The sequence below is a fragment of the Lytechinus variegatus genome, chromosome 7 (assembly GCF_018143015.1).
Source record: "Lytechinus variegatus isolate NC3 chromosome 7, Lvar_3.0, whole genome shotgun sequence".
In the NCBI taxonomy this organism is placed as follows: Eukaryota; Metazoa; Echinodermata; class Echinoidea; order Temnopleuroida; family Toxopneustidae; genus Lytechinus; species Lytechinus variegatus.
The window spans coordinates 35,627,892-35,654,204 of NC_054746.1; the positions used below are offsets into that span (position 1 = coordinate 35,627,892).

Sequence of the window (26,313 nt, forward strand, 5' to 3'; positions counted from 1 at the left end):
AAGCTTAATGTAGGAAGGGTCCCTAAGGGGGGGGGGCGTAATAGAGCCATTTGAAGGTCATAGATGAAGAGCCCCTACTGCTTGGGGTCTGGGGCAAAGCCCCGGTAGCTTTTTTTGCATAAAATTTAGCAAGCTAATAGCACAATGTTGTATGCAGTTCCTCTTTCTTCCCGCTCTTTATTTTCTATCCTCGTCAGCCCGGTCGTGTTATTAAGTTTTTATTTCTTGTCCCTTTTCTTTGTTTTCCAATTTAGCTTTGGACTAATTCCATTCTACCTTCATTTCCCGCTATTGTTTGCCATCTTTTAATTTATTTCCCATCATGCTATTGCACTATATAGGTCTATTTCAGAATGATTTGTTCTTTCTCAAATGTTTTTCTTTCGTTCTTCTTCCCGCTTTCCTTCCTTTTCTATTTCAAAAAATATATTTTTCCTTGTTTTCTTTCCACTTTTCCCTTTCTCTTTCCTTTTCCTCCTTTCCTTTCTCTCTTTCCTTCCCTTTCCCTTTCTTTCTCCATCCCTTTTATTTTTCCCGTTTTTTTATTTTCCCGGTGAAATCCGCCGGGGGGCAGCTTGCCCCCTGCCCCCCCCCCCCGCCTGTTACGCCACTGGTGTAAATCTCGAATTTTTCCGCTCGCACTTCGCGCTCGCATCAATTGTTTAGTTACATACTTATCCTTTTTACGATGACAAAAAGTGCTCAGAATTTCGTTTTTCAGGTAGAAATGTCAAAATTTTTAGCTCGCGCTTCGCGCTCGCATTATTTGATTATTGAAATATATAACGTTCTTAGGCTAACTGCAAGCAGCCGTTAACAGATCATTTTTCATTACATCAAAACGTGTATATTAAAAATTTCTGCTCGCGCTTTGCGCTCGCTATATTAAAGGTCAAGTCCACCTCAGAAAAATGTTGATTTGAATCAATAGAGAAAAATCAGACAAGCACAATGATGAAAATTTCATCAAAATCGGATGTAAAATAAAAAAGTTATGACATTTCAAAGTTTCGCTTATTTTCAACAAAATAGTTATATGAACGAGCCAGTTACATCCAAATGAGAGAGTCGATGATGTCACTCACTCACTATTTCTTTTGTTTTTTATCGTTTGAATTATACAATATTTCAATTTTTTCGAATTTGACGATTAGGACCTCCTTGCGTGAAGCACAAAATGTTAAAATAATGGAATTCCACGTGTTCAGGGAGGAATGAAACTTCATTTCACAGACAATGACGAGAAAATAAAAATATTTCATATTTCATTTAACAAAATACAAAAGAAATAGTGAGTGAGTGATGTCATCAACTCTCTCATTTGGATTTAACTGGCTCGTTCATATAACTATTTTGTTGAAAATTTAAGCGAAACTTTAAAATGCCCTAACTTTCTTAATTTACATCCGATTTTGATGAAATTTTCAGTGTCATGCTTTTTGTTGGGGTGGACTTGTCCTTTAAAGGAAACCAAAACCCAAGAAGAGAGGCAATTTTACTTGAAAGAGTAAAATGAAAGGATCAATTTAAAAAAGTTTCATCAAAATCGGTTATGAAATAAGCAAGTTATGGGAGTTTGAAAACTCTTGTTGTACTTTCTATGGGCATCCTCAAATTGGCAAACGTGCTTCAATATGGCTGATTTTGTGGACAACTCTCCATTTGTTTTGTACACAAATTTTCAGATTTTCCTCATTATCTTTCAAGTTGCATCTTGCCTCCTTCTGAGCACAACATATGTCATGGGAAAATATAATCCACACCATATATGTCAAGGTCAGGAGGTGATAATGTGAAATATGTAAAATAAAGGGGGAAAATCTGAAAATATGTGTACAAAACAAATGGAGAGTTGTCCACAAAATCAGCCATTCAGTCATTTTTGCTCGCGCTTCACGTTTGTAGTAGTTATTCATTTGCATGCACATCTTTTTCAGAAAAAATACAAAAGATTCCCCAAAAAATTAGCTCGCGCTTCGCGCTCACATTATATAAATAAAGATATGATATTGTCTATAAATGTTTATTCATAGGAATAAAGCTAAGAAGTGAGTATTAGGATTACCCCTTCAAAGAAACCAAAAATCATCTTCGAGTGGCCGATCGGGGAAAATATGTCTGAAAAAATTCCGCCCCCCCCCCCCTATTGGCGAAGGCTAGATCCGCCCCTGCTGTTGATGGAGTTGAGAGCAGCGACTATATTGTATGTAATAAGAGAGAAGAGAAAAGAAGAAAGTGTAGAAAAAACCTCGAAATTGAAATACTTAACTTAGAAAAACTTCTAGACCAAAATATAAATACTGGAGAAAATTTACAAAAAATTAGGCTACTTAGGAAATAATTAGAACAATTTAGATAAGACTTCAAATAATGCAATATGGAGAAAAACCGTCTAAATATTTTTTTATCTTGAAAAGCAGAGGATAGCAGAAATAAACATTTGTTGAATTGATTCATGATAATGGTACAGTATTGCAAAACAAACAGATATTTTAAGAGAAATTGGCTCATATAATGAACAGTTATATAAATATCATGCAAATAGTGATGCTGAAGAACTTTTTTTTTAAAATCTTATTAGAGAAGAGAGTTTCCATAGTCTTACAGAGGAAGACGATTCTTCTTAAGGAGAAATATCTTACAGTGAAGTTGATTTTGCATTTAAAAAATATGAAAAATAATAAGCCTCCTGGACGAGACGGATTTACAACTGATTTTTTTAAGCATTCTTTCAGGACTTAGGTATATTCTTGGTACGAAGTATGAATTTTGCTTATATTTCTGGAAAATTATCCATCTCACAAACAATAATGGCTTGATAACATTAATTCCTTAAGGTGACAAAGTAAGACATTTCATCAAAAATTGGAGATCAATTTCATTGTTGAATGTTGTTTATAAACTGTTGTAAAGTTGTATTGTTCACAGACTTTAAAAAGTATTACCATATAATTATTCATGTTAATCAATCAGGATTCTTGTCTGGACGATTTATTGGTGAAAATAGGAAAATTTTGTATGATTTAATTGTGTATACGGAGAAGAAACATGTTCCTGATTTCTGATTTTTCATGATTTTTTGTTTAAAACGCTTTCCATTTTTAAATTTGGCAAATCTTTCATGACATGAATAAAAATACTTTATCAGAATGCATTTTCTAGTGTTATAGTCAATGGGCAAATGACATTAAGATTCGTTTTTGCTATGCTCTAAAATTCTTGGGTTGTTAATTCGAAATTCACACTCTGTCAAATGAATTTATGTTGGCTTAAAAGAATACAAAGTTCTTTAATATGCGGATGACACAGTTTTATTTCTCGATGGTACAGCTGCCAGTTTCTGTAATGTACTAAATATTTTGGATTCATTTGCTAAATGTAGTGGGTTGAAGGTCAATACGCAAAATCTACCATCTACCTCAGCTACCATTATGACTATCGACCCCATCTACTATTATGACTGGCGAACCCTTTCTTCTATTATGACTGCATGCGACCCTCATCCATTATTATGACTGGCGAACCCTTTCTCCTATTATGACTGGCGACCCTCATCCATTATTATGACTGGCGAACCCTTTCTACTATTATGAATAGTGACCCTCATCTACCATTATGACTGGCGAACCCTTTCTACTATTATGAATAGCGACCCTCATCTACCATTATGACTGGCGAACCCCTTTTAGTATTATGACTGGCGACCCTCATCCATTATTATGACTGGCGAACCCTTTCTCCTATTATGACTGGCGACCCTCATCCATTATTATGACTGGCGAACCCTTTCTCCTATTATGAATAGCGACCCTCATCTACCATTATGACTGGCGAACCCCTTCTACTATTATGACTGCCGACCCTCATCTATTATTATGACTGGCGAACCCTTTCTACTATTATGAATAGCGACCCTCATCTACCATTATGAATGGCGAACCCCTTCTACTATTATGAATAGCGACCCTCATCTACCATTATGACTGGCGAACCCCTTCTACTTTTATGACTGGCGAACCCCTTTTAGTATTATGACTGGCGACCCTCATCCATTATTAGGACTGGCGAACCCTTTCTCCTATTATGACTGGCGACCCTCATCCATTATTATGACTGGCGACCCTCATCCATTATTATGACTGGCGAACCCTTTCTACTATTATGAATAGCGACCCTCATCTACCATTATGACTGGCGAACCCTTTCCACTATTATGAATAGCGACCCTCATCCATATTATGACTGGCGACCCTCATCCATTATTATGACTGGCGAACCCTTTCTACTATTATGAATAGCGACCCTCATCTACCATTATGACTGGCGAACCCTTTCCACTATTATGAATAGCGACCCTCATCTACCATTATGAATGGCGAACCCCTTCTACTATTATGAATAGCGACCCTCATCTACCATTATGACTGGCGAACCCCTTCTAATTTTATGACTGGCGAACCCCTTTTAGTATTATGACTGGCGACCCTCATCCATTATTAGGACTGGCGAACCCTTTCTCCTATTATGACTAGCGACCCTCATCCATTATTATGACTGGCGACCCTCATCCATTATTATGACTGGCGAACCTTTTCTACTATTATGAATAGCGACCCTCATCTACCATTATGACTGGCGAACCCTTTCCACTATTATGAATAGCGACCCTCATCTACCATTATGACTGGCGAACCCCTTCTACTTTTATGACTGGCGAACCCCTTTTGGTATTATGACTGGCGACCCTCATCCATTATTATGACTGGCGAACCCTTTCTCCTATTATGACTGGCGACCCTCATCCATTATTATGACTGGCGAACCCTTTCTCCTATTATGACTGGCGACCCTCATCCATTATTATGACTGGCGAACCCTTTCTACTATTATGAATAGCGACCCTCATCTACCATTATGACTGGCGAACCCTTTCTACTATTATGAATAGCGACCCTCATCTACCATTATGACTGGCGAACCCCTTTTAGTATTATGACTGGCGACCCTCATCCATTATTATGACTGGCGAACCCTTTCTCCTATTATGACTGGCGACCCTCATCCATTATTATGACTGGCGAACCCTTTCTCCTATTATGAATAGCGACCCTCATCTACCATTATGACTGGCGAACCCCTTCTACTATTATGACTGCCGACCCTCATCTATTATTATGACTGGCGAACCCTTTCTACTATTATGAATAGCGACCCTCATCTACCATTATGAATGGCGAACCCCTTCTACTATTATGAATAGCGACCCTCATCTACCATTATGACTGGCGAACCCCTTCTAATTTTATGACTGGCGAACCCCTTTTAGTATTATGACTGGCGACCCTCATCCATTATTATGACTGGCGAACCCTTTCTCCTATTATGACTAGCGACCCTCATCCATTATTATGACTGGCGAACCCTTTCTACTATTATGAATAGCGACCCTCATCTACCATTATGACTGGCGAACCCTTTCTACTATTATGAATAGCGACCCTCATCCATTATTATGACTGGCGACCCTCATCCATTATTATGACTGGCGAACCCTTTCTACTATTATGAATAGCGACCCTCATCTACCATTATGAATGGCGAACCCCTTCTACTATTATGAATAGCGACCCTCATCTACCATTATGACTGGCGAACCCCTTCTAATTTTATGACTGGCGAACCCCTTTTAGTATTATGACTGGCGACCCTCATCCATTATTAGGACTGGCGAACCCTTTCTCCTATTATGACTAGCGACCCTCATCCATTATTATGACTGGCGACCCTCATCCATTATTATGACTGGCGAACCTTTTCTACTATTATGAATAGCGACCCTCATCTACCATTATGACTGGCGAACCCTTTCCACTATTATGAATAGCGACCCTCATCTACCATTATGACTGGCGAACCCCTTCTACTTTTATGACTGGCGAACCCCTTTTGGTATTATGACTGGCGACCCTCATCCATTATTATGACTGGCGAACCCTTTCTCCTATTATGACTGGCGACCCTCATCCATTATTATGACTGGCGAACCCTTTCTCCTATTATGACTGGCGACCCTCATCTATTATTATGACTGGCGAACCCTTTCTACTATTATGACTAGCGACCCTCATCTACCATTATGACTGGCGAACCCCTTCTACTATTATGACTGGCGACCCTCATCTATTATTATGACTGGCGAACCCTTTCTACTATTATGAATAGCGACCCTCATCTACCATTATGACTGGCGAACCCCTTCTACTATTATGAATAGCGACCCTCATCTACCATTATGACTGGCGAACCCCTTCTACTTTTATGATTGGCGAACCCCTTTTAGTATTATGACTGGCGACCCTCATTCATTATTATGACTGGCGAACCCTTTCTACTATTATGAATAGCGACCCTCATCGACCATTATGACTGACGAACCCCTTCTACTATTATGACTGGCGAACCCCTTCTACTATTATGACTGGCGAACCCCTTTTAGTATTATGACTGGCGACCCTCATGTATTATTATGACTGACGAACCCCTTCTACTATTATGACTGGCGACCCTCATCCCCTATTATGACTGGCGACCCTTATGATTAATGTAGCCTCTTCCTTTTTATGACTAGCGACCCTTATCTAGTATTATGAATACCGACCCTCATTGTTGATTATGACTAGCGATCCTTATGATCAATTACCCTTATGGTCCATTATGAATAGCGACCCTTATCTTGCATTATGAAAATCGGACCTTATGACCCATGGTCCTTATGACCTTATGACTAGCGACCCCTTTTGCCTATTATGACTAGCGAGCTTTTGGGTATAGGATTTTACACGTTATGACTAGCGGTCCTTATGACCAGTTAGTATTATGACTTATGGTCCTTATGACTGACGGGCTTATCCCGTCCTGTTAATAGCAGTTTTAACTTTTCATACTTTCCGTGATCACTTGGTAACGGAATAACAATGGGATACCCGGGTTATCTCTCACGCAGATTTTGAGAATGTCCGTATCGACTATCGAGTCGATCGTGGGGGATTATATATGTTTCCTATGTTTTACTTTTCAAAATGAAATAATATGAGCTTTCGAACAGGAATTTGATCCCAGGATTTGATTCTTTTTTTTATTCAAGATATTTTATAATCCCTTTTTAAATTTCTCAGTAGTCCAAAGAGAGAGAGATCGAGAGAGAAAAAAAAACACAAAAAGAAATCTCCGGGTGAAAAGTCAAATACACCCCCCTTTTTTTAATACAAAAGTAACCCTTTACCGGAGATTTTGGGAACACGCATGCGGTCCCTCCGATCCCGGAGTGGGGGGGGGGCGGGGGTGGCGGGGTATTTTCTCTTATAATACAAGAGGTCGAATCGTGATAAGCTATGCATGGATAGACCTATTTGCTCTTTATGACCTTGAGTACGTCCGTCTCTTTGCAAAAATTGTACACTATCCCGGAGTACGATGATACACGTACAACAATCATTGCTGCACACCAGCGAGTCGGGCTACACATGCGAAGAGGTGGCCGTCGTGTAACATTCTTGTCTGTGCATGACATTCTTGTTCGTACGGTTGTAAAACAACGATGATGTACTAGTTTTGAAGATGGAGAAAGGGAGATCACAAGTACAACAGCTTTCATGGAGTCAGTATATATATTGCAGGATCTTACTCTTCTTATATGATCCAGACGAAGGTAAGATTCGGGTTTACACCCACATAAATTTAGAGAAGAAAATGATGGCTTTTTTTAGGGAAACATGGCTCGCGTCATTTGGCCGGGGGGGGGGGGCAATAATCCAGCAACTTGAAAAGGTGTACTACGTCCAACCCTCTCTCTTTATTATGGCTCTCTTGCTCACGATATTCAGTGTCAATGGTGATCGTTTGATTGTGTATTAAAGGACAAGTCCACCCTACAAAAAGTAGATTTCAACAAAAAGAGAAAAATTAAACAAGCACAAAGTACAATAAATGAAAATTTCATCAAAATCGGATGTAAAATTAAACAGTTATGACATTTTAAAGTTTTGCTTAATTTCACAAAATATTACTGATTACATGTACATCTTGGTCGGTATGCAAATGAGGGAACTGATGACATCACATACTCACTATTTCCTTTGTATTTTATTATATGAAATATTCTAATTTTCTCCCCATTGTCTTGTGAAACAAAGTTTTATTTCTCGCTGAACATGTGTAATTAACATGGTTTAATATTTTATAGATCGGTCAAGTTGGTCCTTATTGTCAAATCTGTAAAAATTGAAATATTGTATAATTCAAACAATGAAATGAAAAAAGTGAGTGAGGGATTCATCGATTCTCTCATTTGCATGTGACTAAATTGTGCATATAACTATTTTGTGAAAAATAAGCGAAACTTTAAAATGTCATAACTTTCTTATTTTACATCCGATTTTGATGAAATTTTGAGCATTATACTTGTTTGATTTTTCTCTATTGATTCAAACCAACATTTTTCTGAGGTGGACTTGACCCCGTTACAATAAACATTATTATTGTTTATGAATACCAGTGGCGTATATGAGCCCACAATGGGGGGGGGGCGTGGCCAATATTTACGTATTTCTAAAAAGTCGTGAGCAAGCAAAAATAAAAATGCTATTTTTAATATAAAAAGAATAATTTTGCAGTAGCTCCATTGACAATATGAAAAATATTATATTTCACCTCTCTTCAATATTCTTTTAATTACTTTTCCTTAATTTATCTTTATTTTTATTTGAAAAAAAAAGAAATAGTGGAAACAATTCCAGTTTGCCCGTAGTCTATTATTTTTCTAGATATATTAAAAAATATCTGAAATCTAACACGGTTTTATACATTAAAGTTAAAACACACTATATCCATACAGTACATTTACCATGAAAACCAATCCAAACATTGAGAAATCCTATCACGAAGTGGCATTCTCTTAATCTCGTTGGATGTCATGAATTATCCAAGATTTAAACATCTCAGTCGTCAAAGTGATGTTAATGGCTACTACAGTTATTATCCACTTGTTTCTATTAGTATCTGAGACTGAGGATAGATCCTTGAATATAATAATATTAACATTCATTTCTCACTATACTCATGTTAGCAATATAGCATCTCATATCTTCTTTGTTAAAAGGGTGTTCAAGGTAGAAAATTATATGGTTTTTGTTAATGTATAGTAAAATCAGACGATTATAAACATAGAAAATTCCATCAAATTAGACAAGGAATAGCAAATACGGGTACATTTTAACGGTTTATATTATTTCGGTGAAACAGCTCTGTGCACGTCCTCATCGATGAAAAGGGGCAAGCCCATGATAATCTCCACTTTTCAGGGGCCGCGGAAGCGGGGGGGGGGGGGGGGGTGGGCAAGGGGGCTTCAGCCCCTCAGTTTTTTTTCCAAAACCGTGTACAAAAATCCATAAAAATGACCGTAATGATTGTGATTTTTTGCATGGTTAGCCCCCTACTTTTGACTCAGCCTCCCCCCCCCCCACTTTGAAAACCGTTCCGCGGCCCCTGCATTATTGTATTTCATTATATGAAAACGTGTTTAAACACATTTTTTGATCTAAGAATGTAAAAAATGGAATTGACTTCAGGGGAGAATTTTATCAACATTTTCGTCCGACAAGTTTTCAGATTTCATGTCCATGAAACGCTCCCACTGTGGGCCTGTTTAGTAAGTTGACGATCCTGTTCATGATGAGATCAAGTGCTTCGGATGATGTAGAAGGATAAAATGATTTGTTATATCGGACCTACTTATCCTAAACCTGACCAAAAATGCTTACTCGAATGTCCAAATTTTATATCAGAACATAAAATATTTCAGCTCGCGCTTCGCGCTCGCACCAATTGTTTAGATAAATACTTATCCTGTTCATGGTCACAAAGTAGGCTTAGAAATTAGAATGGCAAGCTTTCGGTCGGAATATCAAAATTTTTTTGTTCGCTCTTTGTGCTCGCATCGATTAATTAGATACCAATATGTGTTCATGATTACAGAAAGTGCATATAGGATGTCCAAATTTTGGCAGAATCTCCCAATTTTTCAGCTCGTGCTTCCCGCTCGCACAATTCTTTAATTAAATACCCATCCTGTTCATGGTTGCAAAATATGCTTATCCCTAGTTTGGTGTCGGAAATTCAAATATTGTCAACTCGCGCTTCGCGTTCGCATAAAATATTGAGATAGATAAGGTGACGATCCTGTTCATGGTTAGATTAAGTGCTTAGAATGTCCAACTTTGGGTCGGAATATCAAAAATTTTCTGCTCGGGCTTCGCGCTCGCATAAAATGTTGAGATAGATAGCCATCCTATTGTTGATTGCCAAAAGTACTTATAGTTTCCAAATTTGAGGTCAGAATATCAATTTTTTAGCTTGCGTTTCGCGCTCACATCAACTTTGGTTTGTTCCCGGCTGCAAAACGTGCTTAGAATGTCCGATCAGGAAACATATAGCTGAAAATATCCACCCCCCCCCCTATTGGCGAAAACTGGATCAGCCCCTAGTAAAGAAATTATATTGCTCCCGCACACATAATTTTAGTAGGGCCTACCACTCTGTTGAGATATTAAACTAAATTGAAACCCAAAGTGCTTAAGATTATATACTTTCTGGTCGCATTAAATCTTTTCAAAAAGTGGTATTGTAACATATTCATGAATATTTTTTTCATGAACACATTGAAAAAAAGTGATCCTCGATTGTCTTTTTTTACGTGATTATGAAAAAAATATAATTCAACATGAATATAAGGCACCTATGATTGCCTGGCGGGGGGGGGGGCATTTTCCTAAAAGTTTACAGGGGCGCCAAAATTAGGACGGGCCCCCGGGGTGCAAAATCCTGGATACGCGCCTGATAGTAACTGTCGGATAACAAGGGACTTGTCGGATGAAATTTCTGACAACTTCTTTCATGAAAGGCTCCCATGATTTACTTTTGTCTTGATTGTTGAAATTCGTTTCATTACAAGGAAGCACATTTTTTACCCACATCAAATAAACTTTATCAAATCTTATTACACTTTCATGACGGCATGTACATGATATACCTGCATGTTTCCACAATGCCGAACTTTGAAATTCAATAACTTCATTAGTTTTTATCAAATTTGATATACACTTTCAGCGCTCTGTTCGTTCATCCTATTTTGGTAATTATTTTCAACCTGGAGTATATATACGCCTACCCCTTTAAGTTTGTCTCTCGAACTATACTGATCGAGTCATTATTTTCCTACATAATCCTCACACATAGGTCTACACATCTCAGGGATACAGGCGCGGCGATTTCTTGATATATTTTCTCTTTTTTGGGGGGGATCGAATACTGCGAACATTTTTTTTTTCAAAAAAAGGAAAGAGGTATCCTTTACACTATGATGTCCTCTTTTGTAAATATCTATAAGAGTTTCATTCTTCTTTTTTTTCGCTTTCCTATTGCAAAAGTTGGAACCCCCTCTAATTTTCACAAAAGTACAGCCTACCTAAATACATGTAATACAAACTTTTCCATTTCTCCTATTTTTGTTTCTCATCGTGTTTTCTTCTGTCTCTTTGATCTCCCTTCTTCATGCAGGAGTCTTAAAGGTATTATACGACCGATGGTATGGCAGACTGTGCGATAGGATTTATCAGTACGTCATTGAGCATGCGCAGAGAGGAGATCCTGAGAGTATCATCAAAACGATGGATCGTTTCTGTCGTGAAAAGCAATGGACGTTCTGCCTCGGTGACGATAAAGGTATCGGTATATTTGGGTGTATAAGTGGGTATGTGACGAGTAGAAACAGCACTCGATCCTTTCTTTTTATATCATAAGTTTCATTCAGTTTCATGAATCATTAAGCAATGGGATATGACTTTTTTTTTTGGGGGGGGTTACATCAAGGGCTGCGGAAGCGAGGGAGGGGGTGGTCTTCAATTCCCACTTTTTTTCCAAAACCGCGTACAAAAACGTAAAAATGACCTTATAATTGTGACTTTTTGAATGGTCAACCCCCCCCCCACTTTGAAACCCGTTGCGCGGCCCCTGTACATATTTGTCAATTTTTTATTGGTTAGGATTAGCTGATTTTTTTAATTAATTTTTTATGAATAAATTAGCCGCACAACAATAGACAGTTTAGGACAGTTTCTATAGGAACAATCAGAGGCCAGTAATTCTTCAATCTCGAAACAACGTTTTACAGCTCAGACCCTCCCGAGACCCAACCCAACCCATTGTAAGCTAGATTTCATGTTTGAGTTCCAGAATCCCAATGTATGTATTATACCTAGAATAATTATATACATTATATACCTAGAATAATTATATCCATTTCCATCTTAATTTAATTTCTATTGAAAAATAGTATACTTATTTGAAACCTCCAATGTGTTGCCCAAATTGTCTAAGTGTTTTTTTTTCACAACATATGTATTATTATTTTTGTTTCTTTGCAACGGACACAAATACTTATGTTTATGGTATACAATTTGTTTTTGTCTTATGGAAGTGAAATAAATAAATTTGAATTTGAATTTAAACATGTAGAATGTTACCGATCGACCCTTTTATTGACGGTTTGAGAGGATTTCACCTTTTTATGATCTGGCCGGGGCGCATTTAAAGATCTACAAACGACCATCGCTTTCTTCCTTTTATTCCTTCCATCCGTCTATCATCCCAGCCCCCATAGTGAGAAAGATCGTGCAGGAAACGAAACCCAAGACGTGTCTCGAACTCGGTACTTTCGTCGGTTACTCGGCTATCAACGCTGCTCGGGAACTTCCGGAAGGATCTCGGTACCTGTGCGTGGAGGCCGATGAAGATAGGGCTGTTACTGCCAGAAAGATGGTCGAATTTGCAGGATTGCAAGATGTGGTAACATTTAAATTAACTTTTTTTTCAACGTGCAGTTCAAGCGAAAAAGCACCCAGGGCAAGAGTTAAATTATGCCTCAATAATGGTTGCTTGTTTGGTTATTGTCAGAATGGACAAAGATTTTCTTTAATTTGTTGCCTTTTTGTCCACTAAAGTGACACATGTGGCAAGTGACCCTTCCTCCTTTCCACCTTTTCTTCGTAAATACCCAATACGCCACTAGTATTATATATTTGGTGCTTATTCCAGCCCCCCCTCCCCGACAATTTCGCAATAAATAACGCGAAAAGCTGGCGCCGCGCCGCAATGTACTTTTTCTTTCAAATCTTGCGCAACTTTTACTTTGCGATCCCGGAACGCGGTACTAAAATTACGCAACATGTGTTCGGAAGTCTTCAGAATATATCAGTCCGCCGGAAATTCAAAATCAGTTATTTTTAAAAGCATTTTTCTTAACTGGAAAGCCGTTCTTGTTAATGATATCCTAAACCTACGAACAACAAATGTAATTCCGAGACTGCATGAGAAAAGTTTTCCGAACCTTCGAATCTCACTCGAAACCATACCTCGAAGGGTGACCTTTCTCATCTCAATCAGAAGGCATCCTAAGGGGATGGGGGAGGGGGGGGGGGGGTAGAATTCTGCCGTGATACGCCAAAGTTCTGCCAGACGCACGGACGATTCATATCGTCCTTAAACGTTGTCGAAATTGAGCCATTAAGTGTTTATTAAATGCAAATAAACTATAATCAAACCCTTATACAAGGAACCATGGCCTTTGGAGTGAACGATAGGCCTATCTTTGTGAATTTTAGCTCATTTTAGAGCGAACTATGGGTCTATTCGTGATAAAGGTAAAATTCAATCTTATCATAGATATACAGTTCCAAGGGACTGTAGATAGCGTCGATAAAAGTATTTACAGATTGAGCTTTATTAACAGGGACTGAGAGAATGATATGAATTTAATATCTTGAATAACTGGTGCATATCGACTTTATTTTCTTCATTTTTTCACATAATGTTACTCTTACATTGCCACTAACATGTTATGCAGCAAGTAATTAAAAGAAAAACACCTTACCATTGATTAATACTTTTAAGAGAATAATCAATAATGATTTAATCATTGACCAGATGAGAGTTGTCATCTGAAATATATTTCATGTTTATATAATTCTCTGTTATATTTTCTTTTCCGTGTACGATATACAGGTACAAGTCATAAAAGGCTTTTCCAACAAAGTGATTCCAAATCTAAAAGACGAATTCAACATCGACTCTTTTGATTACGTGTTCATCGATCACGTCAAATCTTTGTACAAAGCCGATCTCATCCTCCTGGAAGACCATCGACTTGTGAGAAACGGAACCGTAGTCGTTGCGGACAATATGGTCATACCAGGGTCGCCAAACTATCTCGAGTACGTCCGAAATTCACCGAAGTACGAATCGGAATACTTCGGGAGTTCTTTCGAGTTTACCAGTCTACCGGATGGTATTGAGAAATCCATTTTTGTGGGTTGAGAATTACCTTATCAAGCAAACTTTCATGCCTTATTGGTCTCATCATTATTATTGAAATGCGTTAGACTTTTCATGTATTATCTTTCTTTTGTTCTTTAGCCTGAAGAAATTATAGAAAAATAAGTATAACCTTGATGGTATTTTGACTAGAAATAATTAATATGGAAGTTTTCAGTCCTCTTAGAAAAATAACAGTCCTTGTGACTTGACCCACTTAGTAGATTGAAAATTTGCTCTTTACATCTTTGGTGACATTTGAATGTTTAATCTGCATGGTCTTCACTTAAGAAATAATAGATTGATGACGTGATCAACGAAAGGGTTTAACACAGCGTGAAAGAAAAGTTAGTGAGACCTTTTGTTTTTTTAAGAAGTCTGCCCCACCGTCGCCCTTCCATTTATCCTGCGATTGTTGCACTGGCGTAACTACGGGGCACATGCCCCTCCCAAAATCGGCTGGAAAAAACGGGAGCAGGGGGGGGGGGAGAAAAAAATAGAAACGTTGTGGAGGAGGAAATAGAACAAATTATTGTATATTATATTATATTGTTACATTATATCATATATATTATATTATATTACATTAAGATTTTTTTCATAACCCCATGAAACAAATTTTCTAGGGTCTATCATCACACCTAGTGCTCGCATTGTCTTTTTAATGAGATAAATAATCATATTCGTGGGGATTAAATTGTACTATCCATTTTCAAGTCAATATACGCCAAATATATTTCCTCTCCGAGCTTTTATAATTTTAGGTAGTGACATATGCTTACTTTATTTACTTCTTAAAATGATTGCCCCTTTTAAGGTATAAATATCAAACATTTCTAGTCCGTTCTTACGGTGAGATTTGTCTGCTCTTCATGAGTTCCTTTAACAGTCCTTGTGTCCCTTTTCTATTTGGTCTGATTATCAGTTTTCATTTTGCTTATAATGTCCTTTTATGTCTGCATATAAAAAATGTTCAGCTTGTGCTTCGCGTTCACGTTAATTGATCAGTGAGAGACATATTCTTTGAATGGCACAGTGCTTAAAATGTATTTTAGGTCAGTATGCCTGGCTAAAGCACGCTCACTAATTCACTCATTTTTTTTTGCTGGTGCTCCCCTCCAAATGCCGTGACCCACGGTAAGCCTCTGATTGCATTGGTAAAATATTGCCAAAAATTGTTGCATTACCTTTACTAAGCCAGTCGTACTCACGAAACACGCATGTTATCCCAAATATTGGACAAGTTTTACCTTAGAGGTAAAAAGACTTCAGTGATTTTCCTAACTTGTTTCTATCAAGGTTTTCAACCGCCGATGTGCCTCAATGAAGAGTTTTTATAGAGGAATCCAAATAGGCCAATCAAGCCAGCTTAGTGATTCAATAATGTAAATGAATTGTCAAGAAAAAAAAAAAATCAGCATGAATTGGTCTATGATTTAATGTTTCTAAAGTAAATTTTGACATTTCATTTCATTTTTCATTTTCATTTCACTATGTCGTATGAGGAATAGTCAGTAAGTACTAAGGGATACTTTGAATGATTTTACCGCCATGATGGTAATACCTTGGTCACGTTTGCTCTACGGCGGCCGTACGGCGAGTCGAAAACAGTCGTTTTATTCATTTTTATGCAAACCAATTATGTAGCTCGTTAATTTTAAAAACGGCTGTTTTCTACTCGCCGTACGGCCGCCGTAGAGCAAATGTGACCAATGTATAAAGCAATGATAATCCCTTGATGTGTTCTTGGCTCCGTAACACAAGATTGGCGATTGATCGCTAAATGAAATGGCCTATCAAGATCATTATTGCATGCACAGTTTGCTCCGTAGACTGACTAGGAACCAATATTTATTGTTCTTTCAAATTAGCGATTATCGGTAATCGTTAATCTATGTGTTACGGAGCCCCCTGGACGGAGCCCTTATGAGATTTACACTATATCCTTTCTGGCATATACGATTACTCCTATCCTACTTGATGCATCAAATTTCTGCCATTTTTACTGAAATAATCCTGACCAAAAATAAAAAAGAAGGCATATTTTATGAATATTTCATTAACTTTTCAATGTGATATTTCATTTCATTAATTGGAAGCTTTTTAAGGATATTATTTCATATCTACACCAAGGCCAAAGGCCGAAGCTTTTGATTTTCTCTCTAGACCCCTATATATATTTTATATACAATATATAAGTCGATTATTATGTACATGATATTACATTTCAAAACAATGCTCTTATGAATTCCACGCTTGTCATTAGTTCAAAGTATTATATTCAGTATTTGGTATTATTCAAGCTGACAAATAAAATCCATGTGTTTCATAAAGGTCTTTTTTGTTCATTTTTGTTACTAAATTCACCAGAAAAGAGTGTGAATGACAATATAATAATAACAATAATAAAAAAATAATAATAATAATGATAATAATGATAATAATAATAATGATAATGATAATGGTAATAATAATAATAATAGCGATAATAAGGTATATTTACCCAGCGTAGCCACTTCAGTTCCGAAAACTGTTCTCCCAGCTATGGAAGCTGAAAAGTGCCACCGAGATGTTGAGATAATTATCTTGGGAAGTCGGTATCATGAGAGCAAAAGATCAGATGACAAGATCCTGGATCTCATCATGTCGACATCTATTAGAAGAGATGATCAGATGACATGATCCCGGCCCTCATCATGTCGACATATTTTAGAAGAGATGATCAGATGACAAGATCCCGGATCTCGTCATGTCGACATCTTTTAGAAAAGATGATGAGATGACAAGATCCCGGATCTCGTCATGTCGACATCTTGTAGAAGAGATGATCAGATGAAAAGATCTTCTATCTCGTCATGTCTACATCCAGTGGAGGAGATGATCAGAATGATGTCATGATCTCGTAACTCGTCATGTCTACATCTTTTAGAAGAGATGATCAGATGACATGATCATGAATCAAAGATCTTGTCTTCTGATCATCATGATGTCGACTTCCCAAGATAATTTTCTCAACATCTCGGTGGCACTTTTAAGCTTCCATACACAGCGGACCCTGCTATCATTATTACTCGGCTATGCTAGGCTACCTGTTCAGGTGCACGTGCATTATCACTCTGTAAATTCAGAATTGTTTTACTTTGACACTCCTCCCTTCCTCCCTTGTGTTGTGAAAAACTAATTGTCATTTAGGTTCATGGCCACCTGGTAAATGGAATTAGGTCGTTGCTTCAAACTACGGCTGACCATTTCCAATAGAGATATAACTAACTATATATATGTAATATATGTATATAGCTATGTATATATAGTGAGAGAGAGGTGGTGCTCAAAGGTTAATTATTTCTCTGCGCATGCCTGCGCAACAAACAACTGAAGTGGTGCCAGATGTTTAAATTGTGATAAAATAATAATGCAAGTATTCATCAGATAACAAAATGCTGTAATGTTTTATATGACATGTGTTTGACGAGGTGGCCGAGTGGTTAAGGCGATGGACTGCTAATCCATTGTGCTCTGCACGCGTGGGTTCGAATCCCATCCTCGTCGCCAATGCAACTTTTTGTATAATAAATGCTTCAAATATTTTCCTTCCCACTTTGGTTAGCATTGGACACAAAGAGCAACGTATGAATTAAGAACAAGAGAGATAATAATAATATTTCGCTCTTATATAGTGCTTAATATCGGAACGACGTTTCTAAGCGTCTTTGTTTAATAGAAGGCCTATATACTTTACATGCACTTACACACTTCTGAATCAATCACCAATGCGATTAGCATTGATTTCTTCTATTCTAGGCCCAAAAATAGGCCTGATGTCGATGTCCAGTCCTTGAAAGTTTATTTTCATATTCAAATTCATTTATTTCACGTCTCAAAAGAAAATTCTTGGACTTTGAATTTTCTTGAATAAATACCTTTTGGCCCCGATTGGGGCAAATAAAGGCTCAAACATTTGAACAAAAGTAAGGTGAGCTGAGTTGGGCGACATGCGCGGAAATTGCAATATTGCACAATACCTGTGTGTTATGGTCCATTCGAAATTTATGATGAAACTGGCTTGAAATTTGATGCAGAACAAGCAAAAAGAGTTGATACATATGACGAGATGAATTGCTATTTGCACGCGTGGATTCGATCCCACCCTCGACGCAGTTATAGAATAACAGTTTACAATTCCATCCGTTTAGAAATCACTCGTCAGTTGAAATCATATTTTTTTTCCTCATATGAAAACTGTCACTGCAAAGAGGCGAGAAACATGGAAATGAAAGGGAAAATGAGATAATGAGTTGGGTTTTTTTCATAAAATGAGCGAGTATACGTGACACCTGAATTCATTAAAAAGTGCCATACTTAGGAAAAAAATGCACTATACAGTGCGTCCCAGAAAAAACGAAACCGAGATTGACCGATGATTTATTATAGCTTATCACAAATACAAGAAAAAACAAATGACCTACCAATTTAAAGCTTAGAATCTCCTCTTTCATCTTATATTACATTCACGCATGAGTGAGCAAAACAATTTGAAGAAAGAATACCAGAAGCTCATTTGGCGGGGGGTGGGGGGTATCTAAATTTCAAAAAGAAAACACATGCCTAAGATGTTCAATATCTGCTATTTTATTTGATACCTCAATCACAAAAAATGATCAAGAAGTAAAAAAGTTATGTTCCCTCGAAACAATGTTTGTATTTCCATAATTTCATTACATAAATGTGTTTTCATCGGTTTCCCACAGAAGCTATCGCATGGTTAACAAAAGACTTGATGCATGGCTGATCGTTAACAAACGGAGTGTCAAGTGAGTTTGAACGCTAGCCTGTAGATCACCTCTTATTTTTATGAAATTATTGAAATTCAAGCCTTATTTCAAATAAACAGAACTTTGTTAATTGTATACCATTTTCTGTAATTGAGGTATCAAATTAAAGAGCCGATATTGAACTTTTTGAAAATGTGGTTTTCTTTTTGAAACCCAGATACAGCCCGCCAAATGATTTTTTTGTATCACCTCTTCAAATTGTTTTTGCTCACTCCTGCATGAATGAGAAATAATTTAATAAATTTCAGATGAAAGAGGAGATTTTAAGCTTTACAATGGTAGGTCATTTGTCTGTTGTATCTGTGATTAAGTTATAATAAATCATAGATAATTCTCGGTTTCGTTTTTTGTGGGACGCACTGTAGAGATCATCGATAGGGATGCAGCCAGGGCAATTATAAATGAGCCAAGGTGAGAATGGGGAGGGGAAGGAATCAAGGGGAACTTTTATCAGTCAGAGTATATGAAGGCAATGTTGGTATGTGAATGTACCCTAATCAAAAAGAAGGAAAATGGGAGGGGGTGGTTCATTGCAGGCGACAAAAAGGCAACTTGTGGTAAGATATCAAATTTCAATGATTGTCTTATATGATAAAAAAAAATATTCCTTGCAGCCCGAGACTGGATTCAAAATAATTGTCAAAACGGCGAGTACCATATAGATAATTTATAAAACTGTGAACTGCATAAATTCGGTGGCGTATTAAGCAATAATAATAATTATGATAGGACCAGATATGGTGGGAGGAGCGAAAGTTTTAACGAACTGCAAACGAGCAAAATTGTGACCTAATTTTCTTGTAAAAAGATCAAGACTTTTGGCATATTTTGAGATCAAGTATTTTGGTATATTTTCATGTAATATTCAGAAAATAGTAAATTTCACTCTTTCCCGGCATGTGCATTCATTATCTCCCTTTTTCACTTCTTAGGGGAGGGGATGGGGTATGACCCACTTAAGCCCCCCCCCCCCTCCCCATCTTAACGCCAACAGTGGTAAGAACTATTGCGTGAAGATCAATGGTACTCAACCGCTTTTAATTATGGTTAATGGGTAATCTGCACCTGCGTGGGAATTGCCTGAATATTGCGCAATATATGTGTGTTGTATGGTCCAGTCGAAATTTATGATGAAACTGACGTGAAATTTGAAGCAGAACTAGTTAAAGAATATATACATGTATGTCTTATTAACAATTATTTGACGAGGTGGCCGAGTGGTTATGGCGATGGTTTGCTAATCCATTGTGCTCTGCACGCGTGGGTTCGAATCCCACCCTCGTCGCAACAGAACATTTTTTTTATAAATTCCATTTGAAAATGTTGACCCCAAGAGTGCTTTCTGATTGATTGATTGATTGAAAATTAAATTGAGGCAAGCGATTTATTTCATTTTTTTAATCACATGAATGTCACGAGTAACAAGGGTCTCTCGTTCAAAAAGAATGATTCAAGTATTAAAGGAAAATAACATCTTCAAATATTTGAGAAAATAAAAACATAGTGGGAGTCACTTGTCAGGTTAAAAGAGCCACCTCTAAACATTGAATAAAGATTATTGCCACAGGGCAGTCTTCAAATACAGATCACCATAGCTCCCATAATTGGCAAGTATACATGATTTGAGAAGGTAGATTTTTGAAGTGAGAAAAGATGCACCTAAAGCAAGGGGTGGGATTAAATGGGAACTTATTGTGAATATTAAGGGGAAAGGGGTGCTTGGTTCTAGGCATAATTCACAATGAGCAGGATTTTATATTTGCATCCTTATCTCGTCCATAATTTCCATTCATCTCTTTGTCCCCTCCACCATTTCCTTTTGTTCTTTGCAATTCTCTTATTGGACATTTCATTTGCCCCCCCCCTCCCCTTCTCTGTGCATGTCTCTTCATGGTGATGCCTGATAGCACAGTATAGACAACTATGGACACATGACATACACATAAAATGAAAACTTTTTCTGATTTATTATGTATCATTAATTAACAAACCCTTAATATTCCATTGAAATCATTTTCCATTGACATATCACCATTCCGGGTCAAAATGAGAGTTTATCACCAAGAAAATAAAAAACAAACATAAATAATGCGACTTTAAAATTGCATTTTCCTGGGAGCTGTTATTCTTTTTACCCAAATTACTCTTTCATTAATCTTTTAATAGTCTTAAAACCAGCACCATCGTGAGAGAAGAAAACAACTCAAATAGGTATCCCAGTTCAAAGTTAAAAACAATAAAAAACAATTCATCATTGATTTAAAAAAAGAGCAGGGATACTAGATAGTGTGTGTAGCAACAAATCAAAGCAAGATGTTTTGAAATAAAGTTGAGATAAATTTGTTAGAAATGATATGGGGATTTGACAGGGAAAGCATATTCTGAAGGTAATCAAAAGAAAGCTATAAAAAAAATGAGAAAATCAGATTTTCATTTGGTAAATTCTTCTTGGTGAGCCACCATATTTTCAGATATAGCTGAACTCTATAATCATAATACTTGACATATGCAATGAAGCTGCTATTTTCATGACCAAAGAAGACAATCTTCATCCTATTACACTTTTTCCCCTCTCATTTACTAGGTATTTATCTATATCCAAAAGTCTAAAATCAAAGTTTTAGAAAGCAAACTTTCTTTAAAATTCCAACATAGTTCATTATTTCACTTGCTACTCCTTGGGCCTGTTGCAGAAAAATTGTGTTCAAATGCAACTTTAAAAATCAAGTGTAGGCTGCACGCTTTTGATTAGTTGAAAACCAAGTTGTGTTTGATTTTAGGAGTTGGGTTTGATCACAACTCTTTCTGTAAAGGGAACCTTGTCAGAAAACATGAAGGCGATGCAAGTCTCTAAAGATTGTGCCAAGAGTGATTGCCGGCTACCCTTACAGCATCGAGGGACATTTGTGAACATATACAAGAATACTGCTTATTATGGAAAAAAATGATACATGAGCACAGCAAAGCATTGAGAGATATTACAAAGAACAAAAATGTCAAGGACACTTTACTGTATTATGGCCAAGGTACACAAATGCTTTCTGACAAACATTCAAATATAACAAAACTTGCTGTCTGCCTATTGTTTGCAAGATATTCTATAAAATACAATTATGCTCAGCCAACTAGGAGTTAGGAGGAGGCTTCAAAGAGGAACTAGCAAAATACTCATGTTTTCCAAGAGGCTACACTTTCATGAAGAAAATTGCAGTCACGGGGGTCGACATAACATGACATTACGGGTGGGGTGGTCACTTATTTCCTAAACAAGGCACATTTTCTATTAGCATGTGCTGATTCCCCATTTCAAAATGTGAATGAGAAGTGAATAACAAACAATGACAACTTTGCATCATGTTTAAGTGGAAAGCATGGATAACTTTACTGAGAGACTGAATGGCGGAAGGAAAATATGTACCAATTAAAGACAATGGTTACAGAATGATCTGGAAAGAAACTCATCATCATATTTTCCCCATCAAAACATGAATTGAGGAAGAAAAACCTTAAAAATAAACCTATTGATATGATCAGGGTGAAATCAATGTCTTGCTAAATGACTACTCAAGAACTGCAAGCCACGAGCTGAAAAAAAACTGATAATAATATATCACAATACTTACAAACATACACAAGGCACATTATTTTTCCACTCTCAGAGTGAAAAAAATCAAATGAAACTACTACAAAAACAATATATTACTTGATGATATGTGGCCATGAAAGATTTTAAATTCACATATATAAATACATTATATATCTCTTAGAACTAATTTGTTTGATACCGATACCACCACCAACTCTCTTTAGGTGAATGAATACTTTGCTTTTATTGAAAATCTAGTGCATATCTGTACCTCACTTAGGTTCGAATTAAAAAAGGGTGTTTTGAAAACATGGTTTATGCAGATTCCAGGTGTTGATTACTCGTGCACTTAATTCAGTTCAAGAAGTGTCCAAGAATGTATGCAAGCTTTTCTCACACCACACTCATTTACCCTTACTAAGGTTACAGCATTAATGAGTCTATTGTTAATGTAAATCAATTGGTATGAACAATGAGATCACTGGCTCATAACAGTAGGCTCACTAGTGCTCTAACCTTGGTAATTACAAGCTTGGATTTAGAACATTTTGGCAGAAGCATGCACTGATTACTAAACTCTTCCTCAATATGTGCACTAATAAGAGCAATTAAATCTGCATAAACCATGGTACAAGATCACAAATTAAAAACACATTCATGAAGTCTGGCCATAAAGTTCACAAAAATCAGCCCCCTTTTTTGAAAATTGTCCTAATCCAAATATAACAGCATGCAATCTTATCCTTCTTAACAATCTATTACCAAACTGTGACTACAAAGATGCTTGTGAACTTGCAATTTCCTTTTACTTTATTTTGGTATTTGAAACCATAAGTGTGAGGTGCCAACTACTACACAGTTACATCTAACACTCTTTATTGAAAGTCAGAAAATTATCCTTCGTACCCAACTGATTTTGGCTAAACTAACCAGTTGACTACTGGATTCTGTAATTCACAAAGGCTTTGTAAATAGGCCACTTACATTCAGTAGGCAACGGGTTAAAAATGGGATTCCGTAAGAGCTGCAAGGCTCCACCTACCATCGGTATCTATAACATAATCTGAAACTGAAACACTTAAAATGCTCAATGAAAGCATTATCATAATATTCACTACTGGTCATACAGGTGGTAGTGTGTTGCATAATATCTCAATGATGGCGATTTCAAGTTTGGTGTTGACTTCCAGTGTCTGTGATTTACACCAGTCCAGCACTGAACAAAAAATGAAACTGGTGCTCGGATTGATCTCATTGAAGGCAGGTGTCCAGCTATCAATGTGAGTGGTGTATGTCATATATAAACCCATGCTCAGTGTAGGAGCCAGATATCATTCATAAACACCAACACCTAAACTGTTAACATGTACACTGCTAACATCAACATGAACACCAAAATGAAACCTGAACTTAAAATCACCAAAAGTTGATAGTTTTGTATTATTTCTAAAACTGAGTATCATTTACAAAACACGGGTATCAAGATTCAACAACTTTCTACATACCAAGCCTCAACGAAATTATCGAATCCCATTGCTTCGCAATCAGTTGGCAAATTGAAGTTATAAGAAAGCCCTAAATTCATTTTCATGGTCTTTGCATTTCTTGACATAAGATGGATAACTAAACATTTACATCATCATTATGCTAAATAAGTAGAGATAACATCAAATCAATATACACAGCTAATAATAAATATATCACATTTAAATATCTTAATAAACCCTATTTTGCTGCAGTCCAGTAAAAACACACTGCTACAGAAATATACCAGTGTTCACACTTTCTCTATGTCTTATGTACAAAGTAATAAATCACATTTTCATGTTTGTCTATGTATAAACACTGCATGAAAAAACTCCCTTTCCAAGACTGCATTTGTTAATCTGTTAAAATGGTAATTAATATATAAAGAATCAATTCATAATCAAGTCAACTGCAGTCAGTTTATATGCACAGTCCAAAACTCAAATGTGAACATGTCCCTCCGCTCACATACCTATTCTATGTAAATATGATCATACATATCACAACAATGGCCTTCCTACTATTATACAGCAACCAGCTCTGTTCCCATTTACATCCCATTCATGTGTAGCTGTTCACTTTAGGAAACGTCTGGCTAGAAAATGCAAAGCTACTTTCCATATCTCATAGTAGCTTCCTGATTTAGTTTGATGCAACCAAAGAATAAATGAGATGCAATACCATTTTATTTCAATTCGGATTTATTTTTTCCCCTTATATTTCCATGGCAGTCAAGTTTACAATTGCTACTTATTTTATAAACATGAAAGATTTGTGACCTATTAATTGAAAATATGCACTCAAATGCAGACCATAAGACCACAATATCAGGCATTAAACCTGCATGAAATGCATTCCTTATGGGCCTACATTAGTTTGCAAGTTTTTAATTGCAAAATCACTCAAGAACAATGCAAACTTCAGCAACTCACATAGTTTTCGTCATAAACAGCAATCATTTAACAGTGCACAAATGTTCCTTGTTGCATGAGTCCCTTTTGTGTTTTATTAAAATATTTTAGATTTGTAGACAGATGAATCATTCTATTTACTTTATTTGCTGCCATCATCTCCACCCATCTTGGACAAACGAGGTTACTTGCATCCGTATGACAGTGCCCATTGGGTAAATTGAGAGAGCACGCCCTCATGGGCTGTTTTAAGAAAGGTTATGTAGATTAAGGGGGTCTTTGCCAAGGACCCTACTTCTTTTTGACTTGTCCTTTAGGAGGGGTACCTGGTCTACCAGAGTTGATTCCAGCATACTGGTACTTAGCCTTCTTCTCTGATGGTTTCAGGATCTGAGGAAGTCAATCACATTGAAAGAAAGATTTTTAAGATAGACAGATATCTGCTTGAATTGCTACTAAAAGGGCACCAACAAAAAGGGGGGTCTTCAAAGCTAAGTGGTGTTGAAGAAAATATGTAAGGAGTATCAGTAGTGTCAATGGGAAACCATAAGCTAAGAAATATACACAGAAACAGTGCAGCTTTTATTGACAGGTGATCTTTATACACAGGGTGTCACTAATTTTGACTGTTGTTTTTTTTATCTTTTAATGAAAATATTTGACACTTTTATAGAACATTACACACTTGCGAGTGAAATTAACAGGTTTAACTTCATGACTGAGCAGAAAGAATGTTTTCTCAAGCAAGATAGTGTGTCCGATGCATATACCTAAGTTCAGTAAATTAAAGTAAGAATAAAGTAAAAAAAAAGTTAGAAGGATGTAAAAAAATGGACCATTGGTAATTCTGTTTTGAACACAGTGTAAAAGGCGTATTCAATTTAAAGGTGTATTGGTAATGTCTCAAGTTTTCAGGGATTTTACAAGAAAAAAAATTGTGTTCTTCAGTGTTTTATAATTCACATTCCCCTTTCTGATTCATAATTACTAAAAAATCTTTTTTAAACAGCAATTTTTTAAATTTTAGATTACT

The 26,313-nt window shown here is 36.7% G+C and overlaps 2 protein-coding genes and 2 non-coding genes across 4 annotated transcripts in view; 3 read left to right on the forward strand and 1 right to left on the reverse strand.

Annotated features, from left to right (window-relative positions):
* Positions 1-7,357: 7,357 nt before the first annotated feature.
* LOC121419132 (catechol O-methyltransferase B-like) lies at positions 7,358-16,723 on the forward strand. The gene is made up of 4 exons (XM_041613452.1): positions 7,358-7,708; positions 11,614-11,778; positions 12,707-12,900; positions 14,116-16,723. The coding sequence occupies exons 1-4, from the start codon at positions 7,618-7,620 to the stop codon at positions 14,425-14,427; spliced, it is 762 nt and encodes a 253-aa protein (XP_041469386.1). The 5' UTR covers positions 7,358-7,617; the 3' UTR covers positions 14,428-16,723.
* A 1,168-nt stretch (positions 16,724-17,891) lies between these two features.
* TRNAS-GCU lies at positions 17,892-17,973 on the forward strand. Its single transcript has one exon. It is a non-coding gene; the product is annotated as a tRNA-Ser (tRNA).
* Positions 17,974-20,459: 2,486 nt separating this feature from the next.
* On the forward strand, positions 20,460-20,541 carry TRNAS-GCU. The gene has a single exon. It is a non-coding gene; the product is annotated as a tRNA-Ser (tRNA).
* Positions 20,542-21,199: 658 nt separating this feature from the next.
* LOC121419133 (serine/threonine-protein phosphatase PP1-beta catalytic subunit) overlaps positions 21,200-26,313 on the reverse strand; it is a 28,669-nt gene continuing 23,555 nt past the window's right edge. The window contains exon 8 of the mRNA XM_041613453.1: positions 21,200-25,670. Coding sequence (XP_041469387.1) covers positions 25,572-25,670 — 99 coding nt within the window. The 3' untranslated portion in view covers positions 21,200-25,571. The remainder of the gene's footprint in view (positions 25,671-26,313) is intronic.

Excerpts from the sequence above, each read along its gene's own strand:
- LOC121419132 (XM_041613452.1), top strand. The coding sequence starts at position 7,618 with ATGGAGAAAGGGAGATCACAAGTACAACAGCTTTCATGGAGTCAGTAT. Across the intron at positions 7,709-11,613 it reads CTTATATGATCCAGACGAAG|GAGTCTTAAAGGTATTATAC; the intron begins GTAAGATTCGGG and ends TTCTTCATGCAG. Across the intron at positions 12,901-14,115 it reads TTGCAGGATTGCAAGATGTG|GTACAAGTCATAAAAGGCTT; the intron begins GTAACATTTAAA and ends TACGATATACAG.